The 27,621-nt window shown below is 40.1% G+C and overlaps 2 protein-coding genes across 2 annotated transcripts in view; both read right to left on the bottom strand.

Annotated features, from left to right (window-relative positions):
* LOC137194013 (SPRY domain-containing SOCS box protein 4-like) overlaps nt 1-4,993 on the bottom strand; it is an 83,184-nt gene extending 78,191 nt beyond the window's left edge. Inside the window, exon 1 of the mRNA XM_067605520.1 lies at nt 4,747-4,993. The gene's annotated coding sequence lies outside the window, so the exon portion shown is untranslated. The remainder of the gene's footprint in view (nt 1-4,746) is intronic.
* Nucleotides 4,994-6,760: 1,767 nt separating this feature from the next.
* LOC137194012 (solute carrier family 25 member 36-A-like) lies at nt 6,761-26,918 on the bottom strand. The gene is made up of 7 exons (XM_067605518.1): nt 26,480-26,918; nt 22,799-22,963; nt 19,348-19,425; nt 16,574-16,674; nt 11,131-11,197; nt 10,732-11,021; nt 6,761-9,983 (listed from the first exon to the last, which is right to left on the bottom strand). The coding sequence occupies exons 1-7, from the start codon at nt 26,518-26,520 to the stop codon at nt 9,790-9,792; spliced, it is 936 nt and encodes a 311-aa protein (XP_067461619.1). The 5' UTR covers nt 26,521-26,918; the 3' UTR covers nt 6,761-9,789.
* Nucleotides 26,919-27,621: the final 703 nt, after the last annotated feature.

Here is a 27,621-nt window from a genome sequence, read left to right as displayed (position 1 = left end):
TTTCAAGGTTTCTGGGAGACAGAAATGGTTTAATTTTAGAGATTTCCCTAAGTTCAAAAAAAGTATGACTGTATGACGGATTTGATATGACTGTTCAAAGTGAGGTTGCCGTCAATTAAAACGTTAAAAGTTTTCTACACTGCGGAGTAATAAGATGAGAGTATGAACCTAATGTGTTTGTCATTTGAGTGTTGCAGGCATATGTGCCCAATAGAAGTATTTCGGTCTTTTTTGAGTTGAGCTGAGGAAATTTTGAATCATCCATTTATGAATGTCCTCGAGACAGTTCATCGGTGAAAAAATGTCATTGAAGTTATTGGGGTCACAGCTGAGGTAAACCTGAGTACTGTCTGTGTAAAAATGGAAACTGATGTTGTGTGATCTTATGAGATGTCCCAAAGGCAGCATGTGAATGGTGAACAGAATTGGGCCAAGCACCAAACCCTGAGGAACCCCACAATTCAGCCTAGAGGTGGAAGACCTAGACTCAGCAATACCAACACAGAAAGTCCTGTCTGTAAGGTATGACTTGAACCATTCAAGGGCTGCACCACTGGTGCCCACCCATTGCTCTAAAAGGGACAAGAGGATAGTGTGATCAACTGTGTCAAACACATCACTGAGATCTAGAGTACTAAAATGGAGGGACGTTCACCGTCAGCAGCTAAAAGCGAGTCATTCATGACCTTAAGAAGGGCAGTTTCTGTACTGTGGTGAGCTCTAAAGGCTGATTGGAAAGATTCAAACAGAGTTATCATTCATTAATGCTACAAGGTGATTTTCAACAATCTTCTCCAGGACTTTGGCTAAAAATGGAAGTTTAGAGACAGGTCTAAAATTGTTGAAATCATTTGGATTGAGTCCAGATTTCATTAGGGGTTGAACAAGAGCATTTTTGCAATAGCGGGCGCCGTACCAGAAGAAAGGGACCTATTAAAAGTGTTCAATATAAAAGGACAGATTGTGTTAAAAACTTCTTTAGGGGGAGAATGTCCAGAGCACAGGAAGAAGGGTTCATTTTGTTGACAATTTCTAACAATGTAGGTTGACAGACAAGGTTGAAGAGATCAAAACGAGTATTAGGCCTAGTGGGTTAGCAAACTAATGGGAGATCACAAATGACTTATTTTATATACTGAGTATCCCTTTCTTGAATATATTTGGCATTTTGGCACAGGGCAGTGGAGGAGACATAGGCCGGCAGGGAATGTGAATGAGATTGATGAGATTAGATGGAGTGACCATATGAGGAGAGAGACGGCTTGCTGAACACCTGTTCCTTCAGTCCCTGGTCACAACGGGAATGGTACTTTTAAAATCACAGAAAAGGCCAGCAGGACCCTCACTGTTGTAAAACGGGCTTTTCTGAGGAGAAGTTAAATTGTGGAAAGGATCATGCTGAGATGTGTGTCAGAGAGATTTAAAAGCTATAAAATTGATAAAATTAGAGACTAGTTGCTTGGTTCCCTTCCATTTTGCAGAAGTCCTGCTTAGTCCAGAAATGATCAAAATTGCTGGTAAAATTATATCCTGCTGCCGGATAGAAATTTAGCAGCCACTGGTGGAGGCTAAAAAAACGACCAAAACGTTCAATGCTCTTTGAAAAAGTAGGTATGGGGCCAGACATTTCACAGCTTTATTTCTAGGCTCTCAATTGGCTGATGTCATTATTTCCGGCGTGTACTATTACAGTGTGGACTGAGGGGTGAAAGTCAATGGGTGTTGGAGTAAGTTTAATAAAAATCTCAACCTTTCCCCCGCCAAGACATTATGTGAAGACAGATGGGAGTTTAACAAATCTTACAACGGAGTCGCCCAACACCAAGACTTCAGGCACAGAGCTACCCACATCAGTGTAAACTATGAGGTTGGAAGGGATTTGGCAGGTTACACAAGTAGCCGACCTTGGCAAGGAAGGAGGTGGTGGCACTTGCAGCTGGAGGCGAACTGAGAGCAGCTGAGGTGGTAACTGGCTTGGCTAATCTGGGTGACAGGCGACAAACGGCTTTGGGGTTTAAAGCAAAGGGGTCAGTCGAGAAGCTGGACAAAGAGCCGTGGCCAAAGCACTTCCTGAGACGGGACCGGGGACTCCTACGCCATCCCTCCAGGGTAGCAAGCTCAGGTAGATGTAAGGAGGGCATGCTATTCACTAACTCCTGGAGCGGTGCATAGAAGTTGAAGCACGGTGGATCATCAGTCGTGTCATGTTCATCAGATCCATATGGTCTCAAAGAGGGGAAGCGAAATTCTTCAGTGTTTATCTTTTGCAACTGAGACCCAGGAGGCAGCTTTTCCGAGAGCTGGTGGGACGCAACCAGCATCTAGAGCCCCACCGCCAGGCACTTCCAGGAAGGCCAAGCAATCTTGGAGCAGTAACTGCTGCTGGAGGAGATCATTTATGAGACTTGGATTGGAGGAGAGCTCATTCTTAATATTGGAGATTTCATCTGCTACAGTCATCATTGATGAGACCTGCAACAAGCCTAGTAGCAGTCTAGTCTCTCAAGTGGAAACCTATGACTGAAGGGAGGGAGTAAAGTCCATTTAAACTGCAGAGACCTCTGCTACCTTCAATACTCAAGCAGTGTCCCAAAAGCCACTCAACCAGGGATAGAGTAAAATCCAAAGGTAAAAATGCTTAAAATCATCCTCCTCCCCAAATTTAACAATTGAGACCATAATGACTTGTTGAGAAAAAATACGACTTAGTATTTCTAGAGGGATGTTGACACTTTTTAAATGGGAGTCAATTGGAATTGGGGAATTTTTGGAGCCAGAATCTAGTGACCGTTATATTGCACTTCCACTTGAGTGCAAGTGAGTTCAAGAGCTTAAGAGGCAGGAAAGAAGAACAGGCAGAGCGAGGGTGAGGACAGGAAGAGAAAAAGATGTGCTGCAGAACAGATGGATAAGATGTACGAGACAGAAATAATGTGTGAGAGAAGAGGCAGGACTAAGAGAAGAGAAAAATTACACCTGGGAAGCAGAAGAAGAGATGGGAAGTAAGGATGGAAGATGGAAGAAAAAGAGACACAGGCAGCAACGGAGGGGAGGTGTTGGTGAGCAGCCTGATCTCCCATAGTGACCGTCTGGTCAGATCTTGCAGACAGATAAATGACCCCCTGTCACAATTACAATGCTCCATCCCCCTCCTCCTCCATCTATACCCCCCGACACCCCCTCCTCCCTCCCTTATCTCGACAGGTCATCCATCAACTAGCTGACTCCGCCCACCCCTGCTACACACACACACACACACACTTTTTTTTGCCCGTTACTTGTTAGTAAACCAAATAAAGAGCTGCACCTGTCACATGAATGGTGAGTAAGCTCCTGTTTCCACTCTTCTCTCTCAATTTTGTTCTCTTGCCACCTTTCCTCTTCTCACACTCTCACCTTGTCCAATTTTCAGACTCTCCTCCTCTCTAATCTTTTTCACTCCACCTCTTCTTTCCTCTCCTCTCCTCCCCTCCCTGCTCTTACCATCTGCTCTCCATTTCCTGTGTCCTTGTCACCTTACCCATCTTGTCTATAAAGCTGAGTAAATGTCAAGGTGTAGCTGTGGAGAGAAGCGATCACTCACGGAGTACTGCCAGGAGAGGTTCAATCCTCGAAACATGTAATGATGGAGTAGTAGGTAAAGTATGAGTAATAGTAAGTGTATAGCGTTTGACAGTTAAAGTCAAAATTGACTATTTTTACAGCTGATTCCGAATGTTCATATAACTAACTCAAGGTTCCCAATCTGGAGGTTTAGAACCCCCGCAAAGTGTTACAACATAATCATGTTGTGACTTTTTATGTAATCTTTGCTTTATTAGAATGAAATACTGGTGAGTTTCACCTCTACAGCCCTCTAAAACTCTTCAAATTAAACAATCTGCATAGGAAACATCACACTTTGGTTGAAATTCTCAAAGAAACCTGTCATGAGGACTCTTTAAAAAAGGGTCACAATGTTTTGATTATTGGACAAGCAGTTAAGAACCAGATTATTCTTATTCCTGTGATGCATGAATAAAGTTTCTTCTGATATTTCATAAAAGCTCATCTCTCAACACACACACACACAAACACACACACACACAAGTGTCCCTAGACCCCATGGGGTCCCTTGAGTGTCAATGTGCCTTGAGGCAGAAAATCAGGGGGCAATTTACAGCAGTGTCCAGCAGAGAAGATGGGAGATGTACCTTGAGCTCAGGCCTCTGTTTGAAGCTTTATGTCAAACTGAATCTATTAAGGATGACAGAACTGAGTCTGAGTCATTTTATTAGACCGCAGAATGACTGGAAAAAAATGTACAGAAATGTGTTTTAGTGATGTGTTCAGGAGTGTGCTGACAGTTCAAAGAATTGAGTTTTACATGTATGTAAAGCTGCAGCAGCGATACAGTCCACCTTTGCATTTCATTACTGTGACGTAGGATGACAGATGAGGTGACATCAGTGTGACTAGAGAGGTGATCGTGCAGACACACACACACACATGCAAGCACATGAATTCATGCACATAAGGCACACATGTGTTCAGTCTTTGTTTTGAGCTGTGCTAACTTTATCTGACAACCATATTATTTAAGTAAACCACACTGTAGAAAGAAATGTCGTTTTATCGGTGTGAATTCATCAATAAGCAATCAAAAAATTAAAACAAAACATTCTGCTTGTCTGCCTAAAACTACACATAACCTAGTGCTCTGAATCCTGCGGGCAACTCATCCGGTGTAAACAGAGAAACACTCACCGAGTAGAAACTCAACTCGTCTCCAAACGACACTTTTCTCTGAGGATTTCTCGGCGCGGGAAGAACACTAGAGGCCTCTGCTCTTCTCGGTTAATGACAACAATGTTATTCCCGCGATGTTATTTCATATTTCAGCGATGTAGCGACGGTTTCTTTGTTGCACTAAACAGCAGCTCGATACAGACAGACAATCAGGGAGCCGATGCTGAGTGTCCATTTACTCCGCAGCGAGCGAGCGCGCTGATTGGTCGCTTCCACCACAACACAGAATTCTGCTCTGACGCTATTGGCTCCTCGGATAGATGTGGTGCGTTTATGGGCTGCTCGTAGACTTCGCAGTCCGATTTTTACCAAACTCTATAGCTGTACAAGTTCTAGTTACTGCTACTACTACTACTTCTACGACTTCTACTACTACTAATAATAATAATAATAACAACAACAATGATAATAATAACGCTAATTGACGACTGAAACCGGTATTTGCATAGACATTTCCTTCTGTCACATGGTACAAAACCTAGCAAAAGCATGCATAAAGGGGTGCTGTTTTTTACCTGCCAGTGTTTCTGCACTATTTTATTTGGTTTGAATTATAGAGTATATTGTATTCTGCGCCTTTCATCTCTTAGTTGATCTGCTTTCAGTGATTGCACTTCAGACAACATTTTCAGCTCAATTTATCACTCACATTTACTTTTCAACTCAATTTCAATTCCTTTCAGCACTTTCACTGCAACTCACACATCAGTCAACACTTTCAACTGCATTTAGAGCTTATACTGAAACTTCAATTTCCATTATTCAATTTTAACAGCAATTTCAACTCCTCTCAGTGGCTGTATTTGAGCTGCCACTTTCATTTCAACTTCTTTCAGTATTTCGACTATTGGAAATGTTTCAATTGCACATTTTCAGCAGATTTAGTAGCCTATGCCCAGTTACAGTATATTAACCTTTGTGAGGTGCTTTTTTTGATTAAATAATTAAATTATATTACAGTGATTACAATTCATACTCTAAAATGTAGCCTTCAATCTGCTCTACTTTTAAAACTACCTTTTCATTTTTAATCAAGTGAAAAGCCATTTCCACAATTATCACATTGAGATTTCCGACAGCCATTTAATATATCATTATCCCCATGTTTTATTTCTCTGCTCTTGTGTTTTCAATCAATTTTTTATCACTAAACAAATCAGCGAGTTGTTAAGTGGAAGTCTATTGAGTTATAGCAAGAGTCAATTGATATAACTGAAATTCAGACTACTTTGTTGTAGCACTGATTGATTTGCATCGAGTTGTAATAGGGACACACATTATGACATAAATACTATATCGGCTGAACAACCCCAACAGCTGTGTGATAGAATCAATACAATCTAATGCCTTGTCATCCTTTTTATATTATAAGTTACTGAATCCAGCCACCACATGTATTATGATGGAAATTATCCCAATTTCCATTTACCCATATTTATTGATCAACTCTGCGGAAAACGTGCATTAGAGAGAGCTAAATAGAAATCAATGTTTTTATTGGCCTCTAATATGAGAGCATGAAATGATCCAGCAGATATGCAAAATCAGTGAATTCAGTAGAATGAACCTGTGCACTGGTCAAATCTATCAGGTGTTATCTGGCTCCTCCTGGTGGTGCTAGTAGGTAAATACAAATACCTCACCACCCTGGATGAATGGATAGATAATACTTTCTATACTTGTAATAAAGAGCAGTAGAAAATAGTAACGTGGATGCAGCTTTCTGTACAGTTTTTACATTTCTTGTAATTTTTGTACATTTTGTAATAGGAACCTACACCCAAGACTTTCATTCTGCAAATGGAGAAAGTTTCTTCATTCAAAATTAGTTTATTTTATGACCACTGAAAAGACTATATTATGTGCTGTGTAATATTTAGATTTTTCATCATTACCATACATTACCATACTTGTACACATCCTAACAAGTGTGTACAAGTGCAATATAATAAAAATAAAAATGCTGATACAATTTTAGCTTCAAATGGATTTTTATTTACTTTTGTGTTTAAAAAACAAACAAACAAAAAAAACTACATCAACAATTGAGCTGGCAAAACCAATTTTCCAGGTTTCATTCAACCCTGCTTGAGGCTGCATCCTGTCCAAGCATACAGGACGAAGATATTGAATTGCATACAGACACTGAAATGAGAGGTAAAAAATAAGTCAAATGTTTGCACTGTTTGTCCAGTTGTCTGTTCATGTCACATTTTGGTAATTTGACCTCAAGTATTTCTGCAACGGAACCAAAGACATAAAAGCTATTAGTGTTTTTACAGGAAATGTGAACATTAAAATGAGTCAGCGATTTTTTTTGCAACAGCACAGACAGCAACTTTGGACTGGCGACTTGTCAATGGAGACTGAAAATCAATAACTATTATGAGTTAGAACACAGGCCTTGGTTTGCCTCTGAAATTAAACTGCAACAAGAGGAAAAATAAGAGCGTTCAAGAGCAACATCATGCCTGAATGCACCTCAATTATCTGTATATGTTGTTTTAAAATTGGGACAGAGGAGACTTTATAATTTCCATATGAAGAACGAGTGTGCACTGAGACCACAGTTGCTATATAAAAGAGGCTGTGGAGGAAAGGCTTTTCAATAAAGAGGAAGATGAGGCGCTTGGATTGAATTTGAAAAAATTCAGCGTCTACTTTTCCTCATAAGATAATTCATTGTATATGCTATGTGAACCTTATGAACTGATTGTTTAAAGGAGAATATTTACTGTTTCTGACCAATAACATATTTGTTAAACAATTTGTGGATCTCCCAATTTATGTTTTAAACAGTCCCAACTAGCTGTGGCACTCTTTACAGTGTTAAATAAAGACAATTCCATTTTTTTGAACTCTCACATTAAAACACTTCCAAAGTCAAAACATGTTGCTAAGAAAACCATAAAATTATCTGACAGAAAGTACGGAACAATGTAAACAAATGATGGAAACTCTGCGACACGTAATACTTTTTGTGACTAACCAATACTCCAGCACAGATGCTGGCATTAAACTATTTTTCCTGCAGCATTTGTTAGCTTTCATGTAAGCACGAATGCTTGCATGAAAGCTAAATACAAAAAACAAACTAAATCAGTCAAGCAATATCAATATTCATGTCAAAAAAAATGAGGTTAAATTGCACAAAAATGAAAACAATTATTTGCAAATGCAAAATACAACATTATCATACACAGACCTAAGAAAAAAAACAAATGATATGCATATACAGTATCTATATTATGTACACACACACTGGACATCCTTCACAACTACTGAGAACTCTACACTGTACAATATATCTGCTATAAGAACAGTTGCGCAAAATACCATTTTGATATACAGTAATACTTTTTTTTTCTTTTACAATGTACAAGTTTAAACTGTCCACACAAAATGCAAAGCACAAGCCCTAAAAGGCCACAAAAGTGCATGTTATCAGGTCAGTTGGAAGCCACTGGAAGGAAGGACTGACATGAGAGTGGGAATGAAAGCTGCCAGTATTGTACAGTAGCTTTTCCACACTCCCAACCGCAGTGTCTTGCAAGATTAATAGTTAGTGGAGGGAAATCTGGAGTAGATATTTATTATACATGCAGGCATGCATGCATGACTGCAGATGCACGCATGCACACACGCACACACACACACACACACATACACGTACACACACTTGAACATAGTTGGCACTGTGAAAGTGACCAACATGTTAGACGCACTCACAAACAAACAGGTTTTGGGGTGCTGATGAATTCCCACCAACATTGTCACACTCCAACATTTCCCCACACTGTCACATTATATTCAAGTAGTGGCATTCCAATGGTAGATACTTAGTCTCAGTACCATTTGGACAGTCACACACTTCACATCTCAAAAAAAAGGACACATTGGTCTTATGTTTTCACACAAAGATTTCAGAGTCCTGAGCAGCGACTGGGTGCAGGAAGAAGCTGGCCTCCATCTTATTTCAGTTTGCACAAAGACAAACTGTCAACATTGAAGGCCAACTTCAGCCGGAGCATGTCACCGCCAGGCACCGGATCATGTAGAGGAATAAAAACACTAAAAGAAAGTCAGCTTTTCAATATACTCTATAAACACTCTGAGGCATGTGAGTGACGGGCCATCACAAGCTCTTCATTGTGTTTCATCGTGTTTGGCCGGTGAGTGCACTGCTTTGCGTGAACTTCAGGCCATCGAGGGGGTCGACTGCAGCGTTCGGAGGGGAATGCTTGAAGACATACTTTCTGTAGTGCAAAGACAGGCGGCGTAGGTGACTTGAAAACAGACTCATATCTTTGTTTCAAATGAAAACATTCGTCTCACATTCTGCCTTCAGTGAACATTCCTCAACTGCCACTCACCAAATCTTACAGTAGTCTAACAGCACTGAAGCAAGAGCATACCAGTGCAGACAAATAGTGCCGAGTGGAAATTCTTTGATTTTTGAAACTGACCTACATTTAGTTATCATCTTTCCTGTCAAATGCGGCTGTCTCCGAGAATTCCCCTTTCACAATATCGTCTCTGTAGGAGTGAAAAGGGCTTCTTTTTTTTTTTACTTTTCACTCAGAGAAAACGACTCATACTAAAATTCTTTCTGTTAAGGCCACTGAATTGTGCTTAAAATCGTTTCCTTCAGAGGTACCTTCTGTTTAACAGGTTCCAAACTCTATCTTTCACTGCCTCCTTTCTCCTACCTATAATACCTCTTCTGTGAACTACAGCGCCCTCTATCTGTTCCAGCAGTCTGATAAAGGGATCTGGAGGTGGAGATGCTGATGTAGTAACAAAAGGGGCTTCCTCCTTCCTTTTTCTTCATCTTTTTTTTTCATTTGTCCTTTGCTGGTCCACTAGAGTATCTTCACTTTTCCTTTGGTCTTCATTTTGACTTTTCGCTCCCACTGTTCCTCACCAAAGGGCATCATTCTCAGCCATTTGCTAACCACTTCTGTCTCCCTCTGAAAGCAGGAAGGAGGAATGCCCGGTGGGCTAACGGCCAAGCAGGTAGATCACCACTTCATAGGTGCACATCATGATGGCGGTGTTGGGGATCTGTCTGACCAGGTGGGTGGTTAGGCCACGATACAGTGCTCGGTATCCCTCCTCCCTAGGTACCGTCAGCAGAGTTTGGAAGAAAGAGCGGTACTTGCTGCCTTCCTCTCGTAGCCGTGTGCGTATCACCTCTGCAATTTGAGAAGGAAGGAAAGTTAGTTTAATATACACTGAAGGCTAAGAGTTGTTCTTGTCAGACTAAAGAGTGTCGTCTAGTCTCCCTGGAGCTAAATTTCCATTTCTGACACTCTCAAGTAAACCTTTATTTCATGTCCCAGAATGACTTAAAACAATCACAATGGAGGGTATCTTAACTAAATAAGTGTGACAGTATAGTAAAGTAGAATATAGGCAAAACTAAAAGATCAACTACTGTAAGTCTTATTTTTATTTATTTAGTTTTACAAAACACATGAAAAGACCAAATCCAACAATTAATTAATTGTACTAGAAAGTCTTGTCTTTTATCAATGAGCCACACAGTTGCACTAGGTGACATGATCCTTTATTATGATGAACATGGACACTGTAGTTTATTTAAAATCAATCCTACATATACTACCCTGCTGCTGGAAATAGTCACAAGACAACCAAATCTGTGGCTGCAAATACTCCCCCAAAAATTAGCTATTTACTCATGTTTGAATAACCTTTGCTACTAACCACAGTGCCCAGCTTTAGGAAATCATTAAGCTTGTTTTTTTCCACAAAGTACACAGTCATGACTGTTTTTAAAGAGTTGCGTCAAGTTTTGAGAGACAGAGTAATGCACTGTTGATTTTGGTCTTTTCGTGGGATTTATTGACAATAAGAAAAGTAAAGAATATCCTTAACTTCATCCTAAATTGAAAAACTAAGGTGAATGAGACAGGAGTTTACCATGAGGGTAGGCAATGGAGGTGGCACAGGTCTTGGAGGTGGCTGCTGCGAGCATCATGCCCACAAAGTCTGAGGCATCTTTGACAGATTCCACCTCTTCGTCCATGCTGGTTTGGGCCTTCGCCTCCAACAGTTTCCGTTTGATGCTCTCATAGATGACAAAATGGATAACAGTCTCAGAGATGCCAGCATATGAGGCTGACATGCCCCTGTAGAAACCTCGCAGGCCGTCCATCTGGTACACCCGCCGCACACACTCAAATGCATTCATGCGCCGCTCTCCCCGGTTTCTGCGGTCATGGAGACGCTTAGAATTAGTCCGGCGAAAAACACAATTTCAACTTCTTATTGATTAGAATAGGGAAGTAGCTTATAGGGTTCTGTTTTAAAGTTTCTCACCTGGAGTCCAGCTGCAGACGGGTCTTGATCAGCCAAATGGGATTGGTGGCTGTGATGGCGGTGAACCCTGGGAAATTCAGAGAAGTGCAGAGGTTCACACAGATGCAGAGACACTCGGGAATACACAGTCTATTCATCCACATTAAATAATCTATACTAAAAAAGGACAGTGAGAAAGCACTTCACTAAATAGGATCAACTGGTGTTTGACTTTTTCTTCAGCTTTATGATTTCAATACCCATATGAGTAGATGAATTGAATCTGTATCAATATCATCTCTTTTCAAAAAGTCTTTAATTAAGTTACAGACTTCAATGCATATTTTCTTTTATATGCTATTCACATATTGATCCTCTTCTTGTGAAATGCTACTCAGGTGCATGTAAACAAACAGCTCTCTTCCTGAAGTAAAGTATCTTAACTAACAACAGTGCATGAAGGCAGCAGCTGTGAGTGCTTTATTGTTTCATTTATCATCTTAAAAAACATCTAATAGCGAAACTGGGAAATGAGGCCAAGCAGCAAATTCATTTTAGGCCTTTGAGTGAGGCAGATGGTTATTATTCTGTAGTCTGATTCATTTCTTTTAAATGCTAATGAGAGCTCTTGTGGTTCTAATAAAATTCACTCACAATTATAACATAAGCTCATCTTAAAGAGCTTACAGAGGCGGTCTGTTTTTTTGTTTTTTTTTGTATCATTACACTTTTAATTTGCTTTCAAATACACACAGAACTACCGCATGCAGTAGGCCTTTTATTAAGCAGATCTGCTGTCACAACATAGCTGTGACATTACTCTAAGTCTTTGTTAGGTTAAGCAATATAAATGTGCTCCCTTGTTTGTCACTGAATGTGTCTTTTATTTATTCTATGACATTAACAAACCAGCAGTTAACTAGACAGGCTGTTGGCTTGATACTAGCACAACTACTACAGCACAGAGAGAGAAAATGGTGCGTGGAGGAAATTCTTCAATTATTCAACAGGACTTAAGTGGAAAATCTCTGACGTGGAATTAAGTGCAGCCTTTACTTCCTACAAGTGGTGGGCAGCTGTTTTCTAATGTACATCTGCCTTCATATCTTTAATGTTAGCCTAATTTAAAAGTCAATAATTAAGTTGCCACACATCTGTTTATACAATGTATATTTAGCACATGAGAGTGTGCGCATGTTTGAGTCTTTTACAGGTGATGATATTTTGAGCAGCCGTTGGGTTTTTGTTTAGTATGAACGCTAGACAACGTACAGTAATGTAAAGCTTGACATGGGCGTAAAGCTAATTAATGTGCACTTTGTATCATTACAAAATGACACAAAGGCTGTGTAAACGTTTTTTTTTTTTATACAACTGATGTACCATAGAGAAATAAAACATGGCCATTTGCAAAACACAGCTAAGACCGGAGCAAGTCTATAAAAGAGACCTCAGTCACATCTAGTGTATCAGTGCAACACAGCCCTACGTTAAGGCAACTGCGTGAAGAGGAGAGGATGACACAGGTCTGTTGAAGAGAAGAACATAAAGAAGAAGAAGAAGAAGAAGAAGAAGAAGAAGAAGAAGAAAGAGGGAAGTAGAAGGAAGTAGCGTCTATGGCGTGTACTCACGAGGGAGGGGCAAAGCTCCTCCAGCTCCTCCCCGCTGCAGCTAGTAGCCTGCAGATATGGGGGGCTCAGATGGCGGGGGTGTCCCACCCAATCACGCAGGGGTGAAAGCTTTACAGTAAAGCCCTAAAATAGACACAGGCTTTTCTGTACCACAGTCACACACAAGCAGTCACATCCACCCCCAACCCCACCAACCACCCACCCCAACCCACTTTCTGTACAGGTGTATGGAGAAGAGATGAGAGGTGAAGGACGGACCTCCCCCTCCCATCTTTTCCCAAACTCTAATCCCAACTCTAAACCCCATCCCCTCTAATATACTCTCATACTTTGAATCAGTTTCTTTTACATTTATATTACTTCCACTTTATTCCCAGATCATCCCTCCCTTTATTCCTTTTAATCAACTGGAATAAAGAAAATGTTGACTGAACAGAAGTCAACCCAATCCAAAACTTCAGCTCCGTCTCACAAGAGCGAGGTAAAACAAAAGTGCAAATACAAAGGCAGAATTAAAATTGAGGATGTTGTCTTTATAACCATCCTTCCATTTTCAGTTTATAATGTAAATATTAGAGAAAAGACGACATCAAATGCTAAATATAATAAGGTAGATAATGAAGAGAGACGGGGGGAAATGCTAACCTTGTCGTTTTGTAACAAGACAATTCACGGTGGATGATGGTGATGAAACATGGAGGAGGAATATTTTATGAGCATGTGATGAGATAATGATGAACTTACTGATCACACAAGTGGAACAGTGAATGCAACTCAGCCCCAAATACCTCTCTGGACCAAACCAGATTCTTTCAAACTGGGATACATTTAAAAATAACATTAAGATGTCCTTTCATGAGGAGAAGAATGTGACTCCAAAGAGCCAGTCTATTTCTAGAACAACACATCAAACAACTCCTAAAAGAGTTATTCAACAAGTCCAATTCAATGTCACACAAAATGACAAGACGTGAGGGAAAAAAAAATCTTCACAGATTTTTTTAAGTTGCCGAATGCTCTCATGCAAAGTCTTAATATTTACAGTAAAATGAACAGCTTAATGTTCATACTTATGCTCAGTATAACTGATGTAGCTTGTTCATTTATTGCTCTTTTAAAATGTTTATTATGAATGTTTTACTCAAATGCATCCATTATTTATGACATAGCTCATCTTAATAAAACATATGCCCATTAATTACTTCAATGGAGTAAAATATCCGCAAGTAAAAGAAATGATCTTCATGTTTTATCATCAGTTATTCTTCTGAGCCGAAAATACACACATAAAGAATGTCTCAACATAAAGTTTGGTGAGCTTAATTGGTGTATTTACCAAATGTATTTATTTAAACCTCAGCACACAACAGTGGTGGAGTCACAAACTTCTATGACATGGCACAAAGTGACTTCACAAACATTTCTGGTCGTGAAAGAGAAACTGGATCTGCATATAGACATGCCGCGGCATGTGCTGCACAATGATCCTTCTATAGGCACATAATCCCTGCACAATTTCTCCAGGGGAGTTTGACCTACATTCAGAGACGGCAAACGTGCTTTAGATTAACTGCTGGAAGAGAAAATAAGTGTGCTGGGAGTAGCCTCCTTTCCCTGAGTGCAAGGAGGGCCACAACTCACTGCAGGGGGAGGCCATGGGAGACAGTGACTCTGCAAAGTTACTTTATAAGACTGGAAAAAATTATCCAGGCATCAGGCTACGATTTAACTGTTCAGTCACAAGAGTTCTGGTGTTGCTTGCAAGCTGAATCTACACTGAACTGTATCAAAATAACTCTTTAACTCTTCCGTTGCTCAAGCTTGGGGAGAATACAGAAAATATGTGCATGTGAAAGACAAAAAGAGATATTTGTATAGTTCAAGTACACAGATGTTTGTCCAAGATACCATAAAACATTAGTTTTTCAGCACTTATAGCTTATGGGCTAAGGTTGTTATGAATCATTGCCTGTATTTCATTCAAGGTAATAAAGATAAATTTATGTAACTGCCATGTTGATAAAGAAATGTGTGCAACATGAAGAAAACCACTATTCTCTAAGAACAATGACTGTGTATGTTAGACAACTGAAACTGTTGCTAGCATTATTGAGGCACACTTCCTTTGAAATTCAACTAGTTTGAAAAGAGGAAGTCATGTTGAAATGGTGCCTGCATTTTGAATGATGGAGTGACTCCAATTCTCCTTGAAAAGAAATGACTGAGGCACTAATGGTGTTGATGGATGATGACAAGAGACAAAAATGAAGCACATTGATTACAGCCCTCTGTAGCAGTGACAAGGTTAGCATTTCTTTTGTGCTGACAACATAAAATCCACAGAATTATGTGTCATTACTTTTTCGTTACTACGTTGCTAGAACAAGACTAAAGGGGGAAGGGGGTAGGTGTGTGTCAAGACTAGGCAATAACAAAACCTTATAATAACAACCTAAAACTACAAACCAGCAGCAAACACATTGCCGTAAGCAATGGTAATATCTTTACAAATGAATAACCATTATGAACTAACTAATATTCATAAAAATCACCATGGTTTTCATCATACCAGTGTAAAGAAATGGGGTGCTACCTGACGTGTCCGCCCGAGTGCCAGGGGCCCCGGTTGACCTTTGGGGGCCGTGCTCTCTCCTCTATACACACAGAGTAAAGAAGGGGGCCCAGACCACACTGTTTAAGTAACAACTGGGATGTTAAACCATTTACAGAGTCCTCTGGAGAGGGCTCAAAATTAAAGAATAAAAAAAAAAAAAAAAAAAGGAAAGAGGGGCGATGAGAGGAGGAAAAAAAAGGAGGACATGGGGGACAACTGGGCTAAAAGAAGAGGAAAGCACAACCTAAACTTTGAGGACCATGTGTTGTCACTCTTTTTGTCAAACTGCTGAAAATGCATACAGTATTATAAACGTCAGCAGTGACACACAAGGCACAATACAGCTTAATATGCCTGGGTGATTTGTCTTATCTGCTGAGACTGCTGAGATAAGCTCTTGCCTCCTCTACTATATGTGGGCTGTCAAGGCCATCATGAACAGACACAGATACGGTATTATCTCAGTGCAGTTAAAGTAAATGCTCAGATAAAGGTAAGCAGTAAAGATGTGATTGGCATCACTTCGAGATGCTTTTTTTGTTGTTGTTTTTACAGTTTTCCTAAAATGCCAGACAAGAGTTTAGCTCTTCACTTTGAAATTATTTGATGAATTGATAGAAAGCGCAGTGATTTTGACAAATTGATTTCTGTAAATGTCATGGCTTAGTGTCACAATAAACAAACTGAGGCCGTTGGCACCACAATCTATATTCAAGGTTATTCTGATCCTGAGAGTCTTAAATTGTGCTTTCTGATAAACCCTCTATTGATATATTTGTGTACATGAAACAGCTGAGTAAGTAATGCCTACTTACAACAAAAAATATTATTTAGCTTTAGCATGCTTTAGTTATTAACAAACTTCTAAGTTTGTGAAGATCCCACCATCCCACACATGTATGTATATGGAAAGGGAGTAAAGGGGGAAGGGGTGAAGTAATACTCTGGGATATTTCAAACTGAAAAAAAAAACTGATGAGAAGAAAAAGAAAAATGAAATCTGTCTGAGGAAGACAAACTGAATAATTCTTTAACATGTTTTTTTTTTTAATATATAAAACCCATCAGTGAGAAACACTGCCCAGGCAGACTGACAGACAAACAGGCAGATATCACAGACAGACAGACAGACAGACAGACAGACAGACAGACAGACAGACAGACAGACAGACAGACAGACAGACAGACAGAAGGGAGGGGGAGAAGGAGCCATCATTACCTGCCATCCCAGCTGACACCATGTGCACGTAGGTAGAGTCTGGCTCAAGCACGCCATTCAGTTTCTCCTTGGCTGTTGAATAGGCAGCAAAGTAGATCGCCCTGTGGCAAATAACACCATGGGGACACAGGTCAGCCAGAAATTAAGAACAGTGGTTAAGATGCTCTGACTAATGCCGACGCTTCTCCTACAAACTATTAGCTTCTTCAGTTTGAACACAGGTCAAAAGGACAAATCTGCAACAAAAACTGAATGATGAGTATTCAGGAATTTAATTCACTGAGTGGGACCATGAGTTAAGTAAAGGGGAAACAGAATTTTTTTTTAAATAACTGCATAATTTATAAAAAAGAATAGCAAAGCCTTGAGCCTTGAGATAAAACATTGCCTAAACGGTACATGAAGGCTTGCAATAGAGCTAAGCACAGCTAATATGTAGCATAAAAGCAAGCCACTGAAAGGAGTTTATCTGTGCTGTGTGTGTGTGTGTATGTATCTCAATCTCATGGTGAGCTTTAGTAGCAGATTTATCTCCCATGATCCTAGCTGCTCCTCACTAAATAAAATCACAGGATTTAGTCGATATTCCTGCTGACTGGAATTAAACCCAATGACATCCCGTCCCTGCCCTCGTTCTGGATCGAGAGCATGCATGCACAACATAATCATAGTGCTCCGTGTATGAGAGATGAATGATGTGAGCAGGTCTGAATGTGTATGTGCATCTCTCATACATAATGAGTAATGCTGGTGGTGCAAACTGTCCTGTATGCACATGTGTGTGTGTGTGTGTGTGTATGCGTGTGTGTTGCTAATGAAGCCCAGCAGCATGCCCGGTGGACCATGCTCTCATTAGCATCAAAAGATTTTTTTTTTTTAGCTTTCCAGCATCAGAGTCGCAGTGCTGTTTCCAAATTGTAACATGAGAGAATAACTCTGCAGCCCAGCAACCCAAACCTCCCCTGGTAGATTAAAAAAAGCAATAAATCTGTTATTTAATTCAGTTATATCGCATCTACAGCATTAGATTACCAAAATTAGACTGTAATTAATCTGAGTGGAGATGTTGCATCTATGCATGTTGTATTTTCATACATCTTCTATAATAAGAAAACCTTCAGAACGCAATGGCAACACGTTACCCAGTGACCCACATTAGTTTAGCAATTTATTTAACTACTTGCTACAAAAATTAATTAAATTTTATTACCTGTCACAGTCTTTGAACTATGGGTGCTCTGACTAATGTGTGAAGGTTTAATAAGAATGTCACTCATGACGTCAATGGAGGAGTTCTTTACAATTGTGTCTCTAAACATATTGACATTTCATCGAGGTTTTCCCTTTCTTCTCCTCACAGAGATGTTCAAAATTGTCTGTGTCAATGTGCGTGCATTTCCTTTGTCCTCGTTTCATACCTACAAAGCCTTGATGCTGCACATATCCAAAGATAATAAAATTAGAAGAAATATACAAGTGTGAATTAAAAAGGAAATAATAAAAAATAATGAATAAAATAATAAAAAAAAGGTATCCTGAATGAATGAATTACATTTGATTTAGTAGTGAGGTCATAATTAACTGCATCTTGAATTGAACCCAATATAAGTATGATTTGGTACAAAATATAGATATGTTATGATATATTCTTTATGTGTAATATCACAGCCAGGGAAAATGATCTGAATATGATTTGGAGGATTTTAAAAGAAAAACATAACAGAGCAAGTTCTACATAAAACTACACATAAGACAGAAAAAGAAAGATCATGTGTTGCCATTGAGTTCATCTGGTTTATTCCTTACGTAACAATATGTTCTTATAGCTCAGTTTGCTATAGCTGCCACGACCAGGAAACAAGCTGCCATTTCCACAGCTGGACACCTAGCCCATGTGACTGAAACACACGCACACACACACACACACACACACACACCCGAGAGCATTTTCTGCCCCTCAGAGAGTCTGAGTCTGACAGAGGGAGACAGCCTAGACTGCGAGCGACCGCGAGCATAGAACAATTCTGAATTAATATAGGAAGAGAATGACAAACATGGCGGGAGAGAGAGTATGAGAGTATGGCAAGGATGACTCAGAGAGACTGAACTGGATGACAATGGCCATGTGATGCAGCTGTAGCTAAGGAGAACTAGACAGGTCAGGGAGGGGGATTAGACACAAACACAACTGTCTCCCTATAGGAACTCCATTGTGATAATATAACAACACACAACACAACAACAACAGCAGTCACATGATGGTGGTGTCACAGCTGGCCGCTACCGCCTGCTGCTGCTGCTGTTTCATTCAGACTTTAATTGACTGAGTTATGTAACTCTAACCAGCCAAGCTAAGACTGAAGGAACCTGCTCATTTCCGCTGGGATTTGAAACACAGATTTACATTGCAGTGCTGTGGAGTTTAACTCCATTCATTTCTGTATTTGTGGCTCGCTGTTATGCCACCAACATAAGCTCTGAGTGAGCCGGAAGCTTGAAAAAAGAAAATCTAAGAGGATCTAGCAGAAGCAAATGCACTGCACAAAAATGTGCACCCAGGTTTGATGTAACGTGCGAAGGAAATGACACAGACACACTTTTGTCCTCTGATAACTGGTCTTGCTTGTGTTCGATTCTGATACTGTGGTGACCTTCTGTGTTGCTTATCAGATATACAAGTGCAGGATGTTTTCTTCTCTCTTTCTTTTGTCTTTATTCTGTATATTTGTGGTAAGACATCACAAAGGCTTAAGTAAGCAGGAGAGGGTAAATACCTGGAAGGTGCCACACCCACAAGGTTGGGTCCCAGACCTCTAAAGAGTGAACGGGGTCCCTCTTTCTCAAGGATCAACCTGCAGAGAGAGAAAACATTTTACTTCATGTTTTAATATACAACAAGCATACAGTACATTCAATATCCATGTAATATGCTTTATATGAAATTATATTGTTAGGTTAATGATCATGTGATTGGATGGAGGATAACTCGTACCCTCTGCACAAGTTTAAAGTTGGCAGACTTCAAAGATGTCTTGGCTGTGCATGCAGGTGTTGTTATGTGAACAGTTGCTTCATAATCTTTTAATCCAAAATGCTCAACAAAAGTATGTGAAGACTTTTATTTTTAATGTTAGGCAACTGAAATCGTATAAGCAGGATCCATTCTGAGGTTACATTACAGACACGACAGTTCTTTATCTCATAATAGTGTGCAGAAAATCCTTCACATGCTGTATGATCAGAGGAAACGTACAGAGTTAAGAACTGATGTTTATAGAGTATCATAGGGAATAGAAAGGAAATCCAAGGTCCCAGGTCAAATAGCAGAGACGCCATTTCATCGGGCACAACATCTCTGTTTACGGCTCCATTTGTATCCAATGTGGGCCCCCTAAATAGACGGGCCAGTAAATTTTAGCTTCTTGTGCATTCTGCCAGGGCCTGACACTCAATACAGCCTGACATTAAATACAGGGTCACTATCAACATATTTAGAGACCCAAAATAAATGACACATGCCCTTGCTCTGGTGGTGTTTATACAGACAACTCACGTGTTTATTTTCTCTTTTGTCACCTGAGATCAAAGACTACATCTCTCTCCAATCTAACCCAGTAACCTCATTCAGAGGAAGCATGTCCTACAAATCACCTCCACGCAGTTGCACATTTTCACACAGCCTGCCTCAAAGGCAAATCTAGGTCTAGATAAGAAAAGGGCCCTCGATCTAAGATTAGCTATGTGACTGTATTTTGTTCAGTTTGTGGGTTTCTGGCTGTGCTTTTATACTCTAGTTGTCTCGCTCTGTTCATAGTTCACACTTCAACTCAAAAATGTACTTGGGTGATTTACAGTATGACACACTTTGAGTATAGAGAGTAATTGCGTTTACTTATATATCACACAGAGGCAGGAGGGACAGTGTTCCCCACAGTCCCTCCCCTCAAATCATTAATCAACATACTAAAATGCAACGAGGCCTTCACCTCACTGCATGTTGACCCACTTCGACTTGTATGATGTTTTTCCTTTCCTTGCCATACCGCTCTTTCCTCTTCTGCCCTACTCTGCTCTGTAATAGCGGTGTAAAGTTTCTGCCAGCAGCTGTTTATCTCAAGGGCACCACAAGAACTTGGTTTATGTCAGCACAAGTGAAGTCAAACGTGACAAGTTTGTCAAAGATTCTTAATTTATAAAAGATAATTAGTCAAAAATATTTGGCAGTGGAAAAATTCCACACACAGCAGCTTGTACATTATGTACTTTGTTAAACACTGTGCTCTGTGCCAGTCATGAAAATAGGTTTCCAGAGAACAAGAGTAGAGCACCATAGTTACGTTGAACATTGACTTAAACACTGTTTAACCCTCAGTGACAAACACTGATTGCTGGTTTTCAGCCACACTGGCTTCCTGTACCATCACATAAATACTGTGGCAACATGTGAGGCAGATCAGACTGAGATCTGATGTTTTCAATCAGCATCAAATTTACTTTATCATGCAACTTGGCACAGAAGGTGAAAACCGCCGGTTCCAAATAAGCGGCAAACCAATGTTGGACTCCCCTTCATTCTCACTTCCCATCATTTTGGTAACTTTCCACTGCGTCTTATGATATGATGAATAATAGACGACATATGAGGTTGCAAAAAAAAAAAAGGAACAATTTATTATGTATATCTAACACTGACTTTCCAGTAGTTGTTTGGAGAAAGCACCCAAAACCTGCACAGAGCTTTGAGGTCAAAATGAAGCTTACAATGATTTATTTTGTCTCTGGGTTTTATTTGTTGTACTATCTAAATATTTTGGGTTTTTTTTTTAGTGATTCTCCAAACAAGTAGCTCTGCCAAGAACACTGTGGCAAACAAAAAAAATCCAAAAAAGGGTCTAAAAGGTCACCTGCTCTTCAGGGAGGGTTTTACACTTTTTCCAGTTAGTAGCTGCAATGGAACCTCATGGATCGTGCAAAATGAGAAATACAAGGGGTAGTGTATAGACTAAATGCACTGCGAATGTATTTTTTGGCTATTTGTGCTTTTACAATTCAAAGCAGGTTCACTTCAGAGTATTATAGTCTGTCTGAGTCTGTGTCTTTTGGGCTACATTCACATTTAAGGCCTTAATGCTACAATTCCAATTTTTTTAATTAGATCCGATTTTTGTGTTGATGGTTCACATTCATGTTTGTAAGTGACATGTATTCGGCTCCAGTGTGAACACCGTTGAGGTCCTAAACTGACACGCATGAATAAATATAACTGTGATGATTTCATTTTCGGTGACAGTAAAATCATGAACATGGATGACACAGCTGTGCTAGCGCACATGCCCGGGATTATTTGTTGTGGGAGTCAGAAGATAATACAGACCAGGGGAATGAGAACGAGAAGGAGACACGTTTATTTTTACTGGGCTGTGAGGGGCCCACACTGAATGACGACAACGAGCAGTATGCACAGAGAAGTGAGACATTGTAATCTATCTAGGACCACATATGCAAGTGGCCCAGGTCTGATATGAAGAAATCTGACTTGGTTTGTTCACCCTTCCATGAAAAATCTGATCTGAGTTACTTGGAGGCAAAAAAATTTTTCAAAAAATTACACATGTGACGTGAGCGTAGCCATTAATAAACTAATTCTCGGAACTTGTGTCACAGTTCAGAGACTGATTACAAAACGAATTTCACTTGTTTCTTTCAGACCTTCTTCCTTCTGCTCCCGTCTTTACTGTCACTGAATGTGTAATGAAACTCAGATAGTGACACATTTTCTTGCAAGCTGATAACACGTTTTCAACTCAATCAGACATCACCTTTGTCTCTATTTGCACACTGTATGTATTGAAGTTGCCTCTACATATTGCTTTGTGTTGCATAAAGCTGTCCATGAGCTGATCATACCCATACACCCCTAATTTACACATAAGCATTTTGAAAACCAATCACAAGTGGTTTGGGGGGTGAAATTAAGCTGTATCACAATATTACAAAATCCCAAACAATATTTATATAACAATACTAATTGACAATTTAATATAGCCTATTTTACCCAGCTGTATTTGTCAAAGTAAAATCTTAAGATTTGATTACAATAAAGATGACATCAGTATCCTACCTCTTCATCCTTTCGTTAAGACTAGGTTATGCTCCTCTTTTAACCACACAGTCATCTGGCATATAAAATAAAATAAAATGAATGTTCAGCATCATTCTCCTTACTTGAGACAATGCAGAGGCCCTGGCGGGGCTACACGGGCCACACTAGCTCCGTTGACGGTGCTGAGTTGGACTTCGGAGATGTAGAGAGTGATGGAGGAGGACTGCAGTCTGGTCTTCACCACTTCCAGAGGACAAGTCAAAATAGCACCCACTGTACCTCCACATCTAGAAGAGAACAGAAATTAAAATAACTGCATGAAAAACAAAAAGCTTTTAATATGAACATGGGCCGTGTCATATCCTATTGTCATTAGTCCTATTCCCTTTGTCAGTGTTTTTTTGTTGATGTTGTTTTTTAAACCGCCCTATTATCAGTAAAACACAATCTGTTATTCCTCTGAGCTAAAATTCTAATCTAAAATTATCTACAAGTAGGCACACATCCATACAACATGACCTGGTGTTGTCATTCACAAGATACTGAGATGTGTTGAGCTACCAGCTAAAAGTATCTGACTGGTTTCATGATGCAGAAAACAAACACGGCTCAGTGTAACTGGAACCAGTTTATTGATTTTTGCCATCCGAGAGGGCGAAAATAAGGTGTTATGAATATTCGACTGTTGTTCAGGTGGCTCGCTGAACTCAGACACACAAGTAAATAAAGACATGACTGCTCACAAATGAACCGAAGAAACTCGTGATCACGTTGCTTAGACTTTGACCTCAACTCTGACTGAACCCAGCAGCATGTAAACAAACTAAATCCAAACTAATTCCAGTCATTAGAAATTTCAGTCTCATTATCTAAAAACGTTATGCAAGAAGCGCAGATAAATGTCACTTTATTATCCATTTTCACTCAAACTAATACACGCTAGTTTTATAAGCCCAGGGCTGCCAGACGTAATCTCAAAACAATGTTCTCTCACCGCGCCACTTATTGTGGTTAGTTGAACCTTGGTGCTTTCCACAATGGGACTAGTAGCTTCAAAGTAAAACCACCAAAAAATTAGAAAGTGCTTGTTGACTATCGCAGAGACAACTCATAAAAATACTCTGTGTGTCAGGTTATGTTAATATTAGTTGCAGCTCTACAGCGGTGTATGCTGACATCCTGGCAGCTTGCAACAAATTCCTCTATTTGCAGTCTCTTTTGAGCAGCAACAGCTATATTTACCTTTCAAAAGACCGACCCACATTCATGCTCACAGGCAGCAGTGACCCTTGGCCTACTTTCAGGGCTATGTCGGCTGCTGCATGTGTGTGTGTGTCTCAACGGCTGTGGGCTGTGAGAGGAAAGCACTGTGCCTAGGCCTCCAGCTCAGGGTTTTGGGGGGAAAGTAAATCAGATTCTGCTTATTCAAGATAGCAATGTGTCCTGTGTTGTTATCAGAGTTGAAATCCCTGACAAAAGAGATAACAGAGTTGTGGTGTGAGATTACCATATTTGAATGTCAATGGTTTGGTGCAGAGATGAAAGAAGAGGTAACAGACGCATAGAAACTAAAGACAAAGGATTAAAAAGAAAACAAGAAACACGTACTGCGTCAATAAACTGCTAAATTTTGCGTCTGTTTTTACATTTTCTTTGATCAACAAGTTGTCAGACCTGTCCACAGAATGGTAAATGAGGAGTGTTGCTCACCTACTGTATGGGGCGAAAATCCCTAAACTATAGTAGTCATACTAACCTTATTTTGTGGCATTCGTCACTGGTTTACAACAGATCCTCTCAGAAACAGCAGAAAACTTGAATTTTACCAGAGTTTCAATCCCTAAAATTAACTCCCACCTAAATTTTGGACAGTTACACAATACAGTTTAAGATGACGGTTTTTGGGACCAAATGCTATCAAATAAATCTCTGCAGGGCAATAATGCTCATCTGCAGTATATGGAAGTCCTTAACTTTAACAGGTGTTGGAAACAAAGAAATAAACTGAGCTACATGCAGAGACGTTGGAAGTAGGGCTGCCATCGAAAGCTTCCCTTTACTGCACCAAACTTTTTTCTGACTTTCATATTTCTTTACAACATAAAGAATATATGCTTTCATAACCTAGTGATGTGATTGTCAGAAATGATAAGCCTGTCTCCTACTCAAAGCACTTTCTACGTTTTTAACCATGTAAACAAACAGACAGGCCGGAGCGGTTTGCATTATCTTGAGCCCAGAGGGGCTCCTTAACAACCTAGCAGGAAAAACCGTTGACCCATGTTGAAAAAGTTTAATACAACATATGCTGTAGCATATATGGGCATTCATAAAATGCAAAATAATGAATGAAAATGTCTGCAGTCAGTAAATGTCACATACTAACATGATGTGCACATATATGCAGTCTGACATATTCACGTAGACGTAAACAAACAGAGCAATTTTTACATGTTAGAACTTTCGATGCGTGTGCACGTTGTCCTGGTCAGCTAGCAAGTGGGGTCAAATTAGGCTAGTGCTTCAAGGCAATGTCGCAAAAGCGGATATTTGATTTCTTTTCAAAACCTCCCTCTGAGTATGCTAATCGCCTGAGAGAGAGACAGAAACAACAGCTGACAGTTCTGAAGTGTCCAAATGTGCGAGGTTCCACGCACCAGCTGACCTAACTGCAGGTACCTGTTTTTCTATTCTCGCCTATTTTCGTGTGGTCTCATGTTCTGTTTCACTCTATTTATTTTGAGATATATGACTATATGGAATAGCAAGCCTTCATTCAGATGTGGTCTCTCGTTCAAGTAGGCTACAAATATTTGTACCTTCAAGCGCATACGATTTGCCATAATGACTTTTTGCATTTTTATTAAAGGATTTTATTAAGGTTTCATGATTGATATGAGCATGCATGACAAAGGCTATGCCACTTTGATATGAACCCTTTTTTCTTATCATAACAATAAAAATGCTTTGTGAACATCTAAATATTACTGTCTAGTTTTCTTAATAGCTGTATACTTCTGAAATTATTTGAAATTAAAACCTAATAGCTCAGTCTAATCGGCACTGCTGTGGGTGGGGGTACCATGAAAGAAGTGATAACGGTGTGAGGGATAAAGTAGTCTATGTGGACGGGTGAGGTAGTCCATGCCCCCCCCCCCCCCCCCCCCCCAACAGCACTCCCTTCCAGAAAATAGTTTCCACGTTCCTGGTTACGTGATTTGTTAATATGCAGCAATAAAGATAAAGAATTTAATTACACTGTTCACTCCACCTGCACTGACCTGTAACCTACATTCAGTCTCATTCACCTAATTAATGTCTGTGGAGAAAATGAGTATCACTAGTGTGACTGCAGTAGAGTTACATCAAGCTGGAGAGAAAACTACACGGAGACCGGAAAAAATGACATTCTCCTTCAGAATATAAGCATAAAGTAATGTCACTTCAATAGAAGCCCTTTGTTGGTTATTTACGAGCAAACAAAAACAAAAGTCCAGTTGAATACCTCGGTGGACTCATTAACACTACATATACACAGAAACCCGCCCTCTAGACACGTTTATTTTAATATTTCACGATGAAAATTTGTAATTTTTTAGAGTGTTAACCGGAAGTTCAGTTTGAACTATTCTGACAGTGACGTGCGCACCGCTGCCAGGGTTGTGACACATGCACGCGCAGCTCTTGTTAGCTAGCTAAATGGACAAACGAGTCATGTTTCATTGTTGCGATTGTTAAAATAAAAACTACCACCTTTGTCTTAATAAAATGTTTGTTGCTTGTTGGTTGGTTACTAAACTCACCCTCCAGCGAACAAATGAACCAGTGTGTCCCTTTGGCTCATTATTTAGCATGCTCTGCCAAGCAGCGCACCTCGGGGCTGCGGCAGAGGGTCAAACACTGGCTCGGGTCCCGTCCCCTCCCGGTGCTTTCTTGTTCCGTGAGGATGCGCACGTCGATGATGAACCAGCGGCGGGGCGAGTCTTCGGTGATTCAGACTGCAGTGGGCCGACAAACCCCCTTTCTGTGTCTCCGTTAGCTCTGGTTCCTCTCTCTCTCTGACACACAGCTAGCTTCTTCTCTTCGATTAAACCACCGGAGACCTGCGAGCTCACCAAGGCTGACGGCGGGCAGAGAAGCTATTCCCAGCTCTAACGGACGTTTTTGTGGCACATCCACTGGTTAGTCTCGATTCTCTCCTCTGCTTTCATCGCTGCAGCAAGAGGGAAGGAGGCAGAGCTGATAGTATTTACTGTACAATCATAGGCTGGAAAACACACGCTGCTATTGGTCAGACGGGCTCGTGACGACACGCCAACGCCGCCCTGATCATGCACTGTTCACATGTTCCACAGTTAATGAATCAGAGGTGCGTTTTGTGCAGGTGCAAGCTGAAACCTTCCTGTTATCTCTCAAAGCCAAAGAAGACCTTTACATTGTACACGAGGCACACTTTTACAGGCTTTTAAGTGCCACTAAGTTTACTTTAGGGCGATTGCTGGTAAAAATAGAAATGTTAAAAAGCCATTGACATGTAGCTCATCAAAACATGCCTCCAATTTCATTAATTCAACAAAAGTGCAACTCACCCATAAAGTCAATAAAAAACAAGCATTTGAGAGTTTTTATTTTTGCTGCTCATCAGTTCTGTTTGTACAGTATGATTAAGTATATGGTATATGGTAGCAGCTATACAGCAGTCACCAGTGGAGCTACTGGACAGTAAAAATAGTAGTTTGCAAAAGGAACGAGACTGTTATAGCCCTCATCTGCCAACGCTTAAATATCGATAGATGTCTCCAAGAATCAAACCAGAGCAGGCGAGACTTTAGTTCACTTTGATAAGTTGGACTGCTTTGATTTCAAACCAGTGACCTATTTTTCACTCATTTGTTGCTTGAACCTCCGCATCAGTTCCTCTGGTCAAAGAACAGACAAGCAATCA

The sequence above is a fragment of the Thunnus thynnus genome, chromosome 12 (genome assembly GCF_963924715.1).
Source record: "Thunnus thynnus chromosome 12, fThuThy2.1, whole genome shotgun sequence".
NCBI classification, from domain to species: Eukaryota; Metazoa; Chordata; class Actinopteri; order Scombriformes; family Scombridae; genus Thunnus; species Thunnus thynnus.
This window is presented reverse-complemented; position numbering and strand designations above follow the sequence as displayed.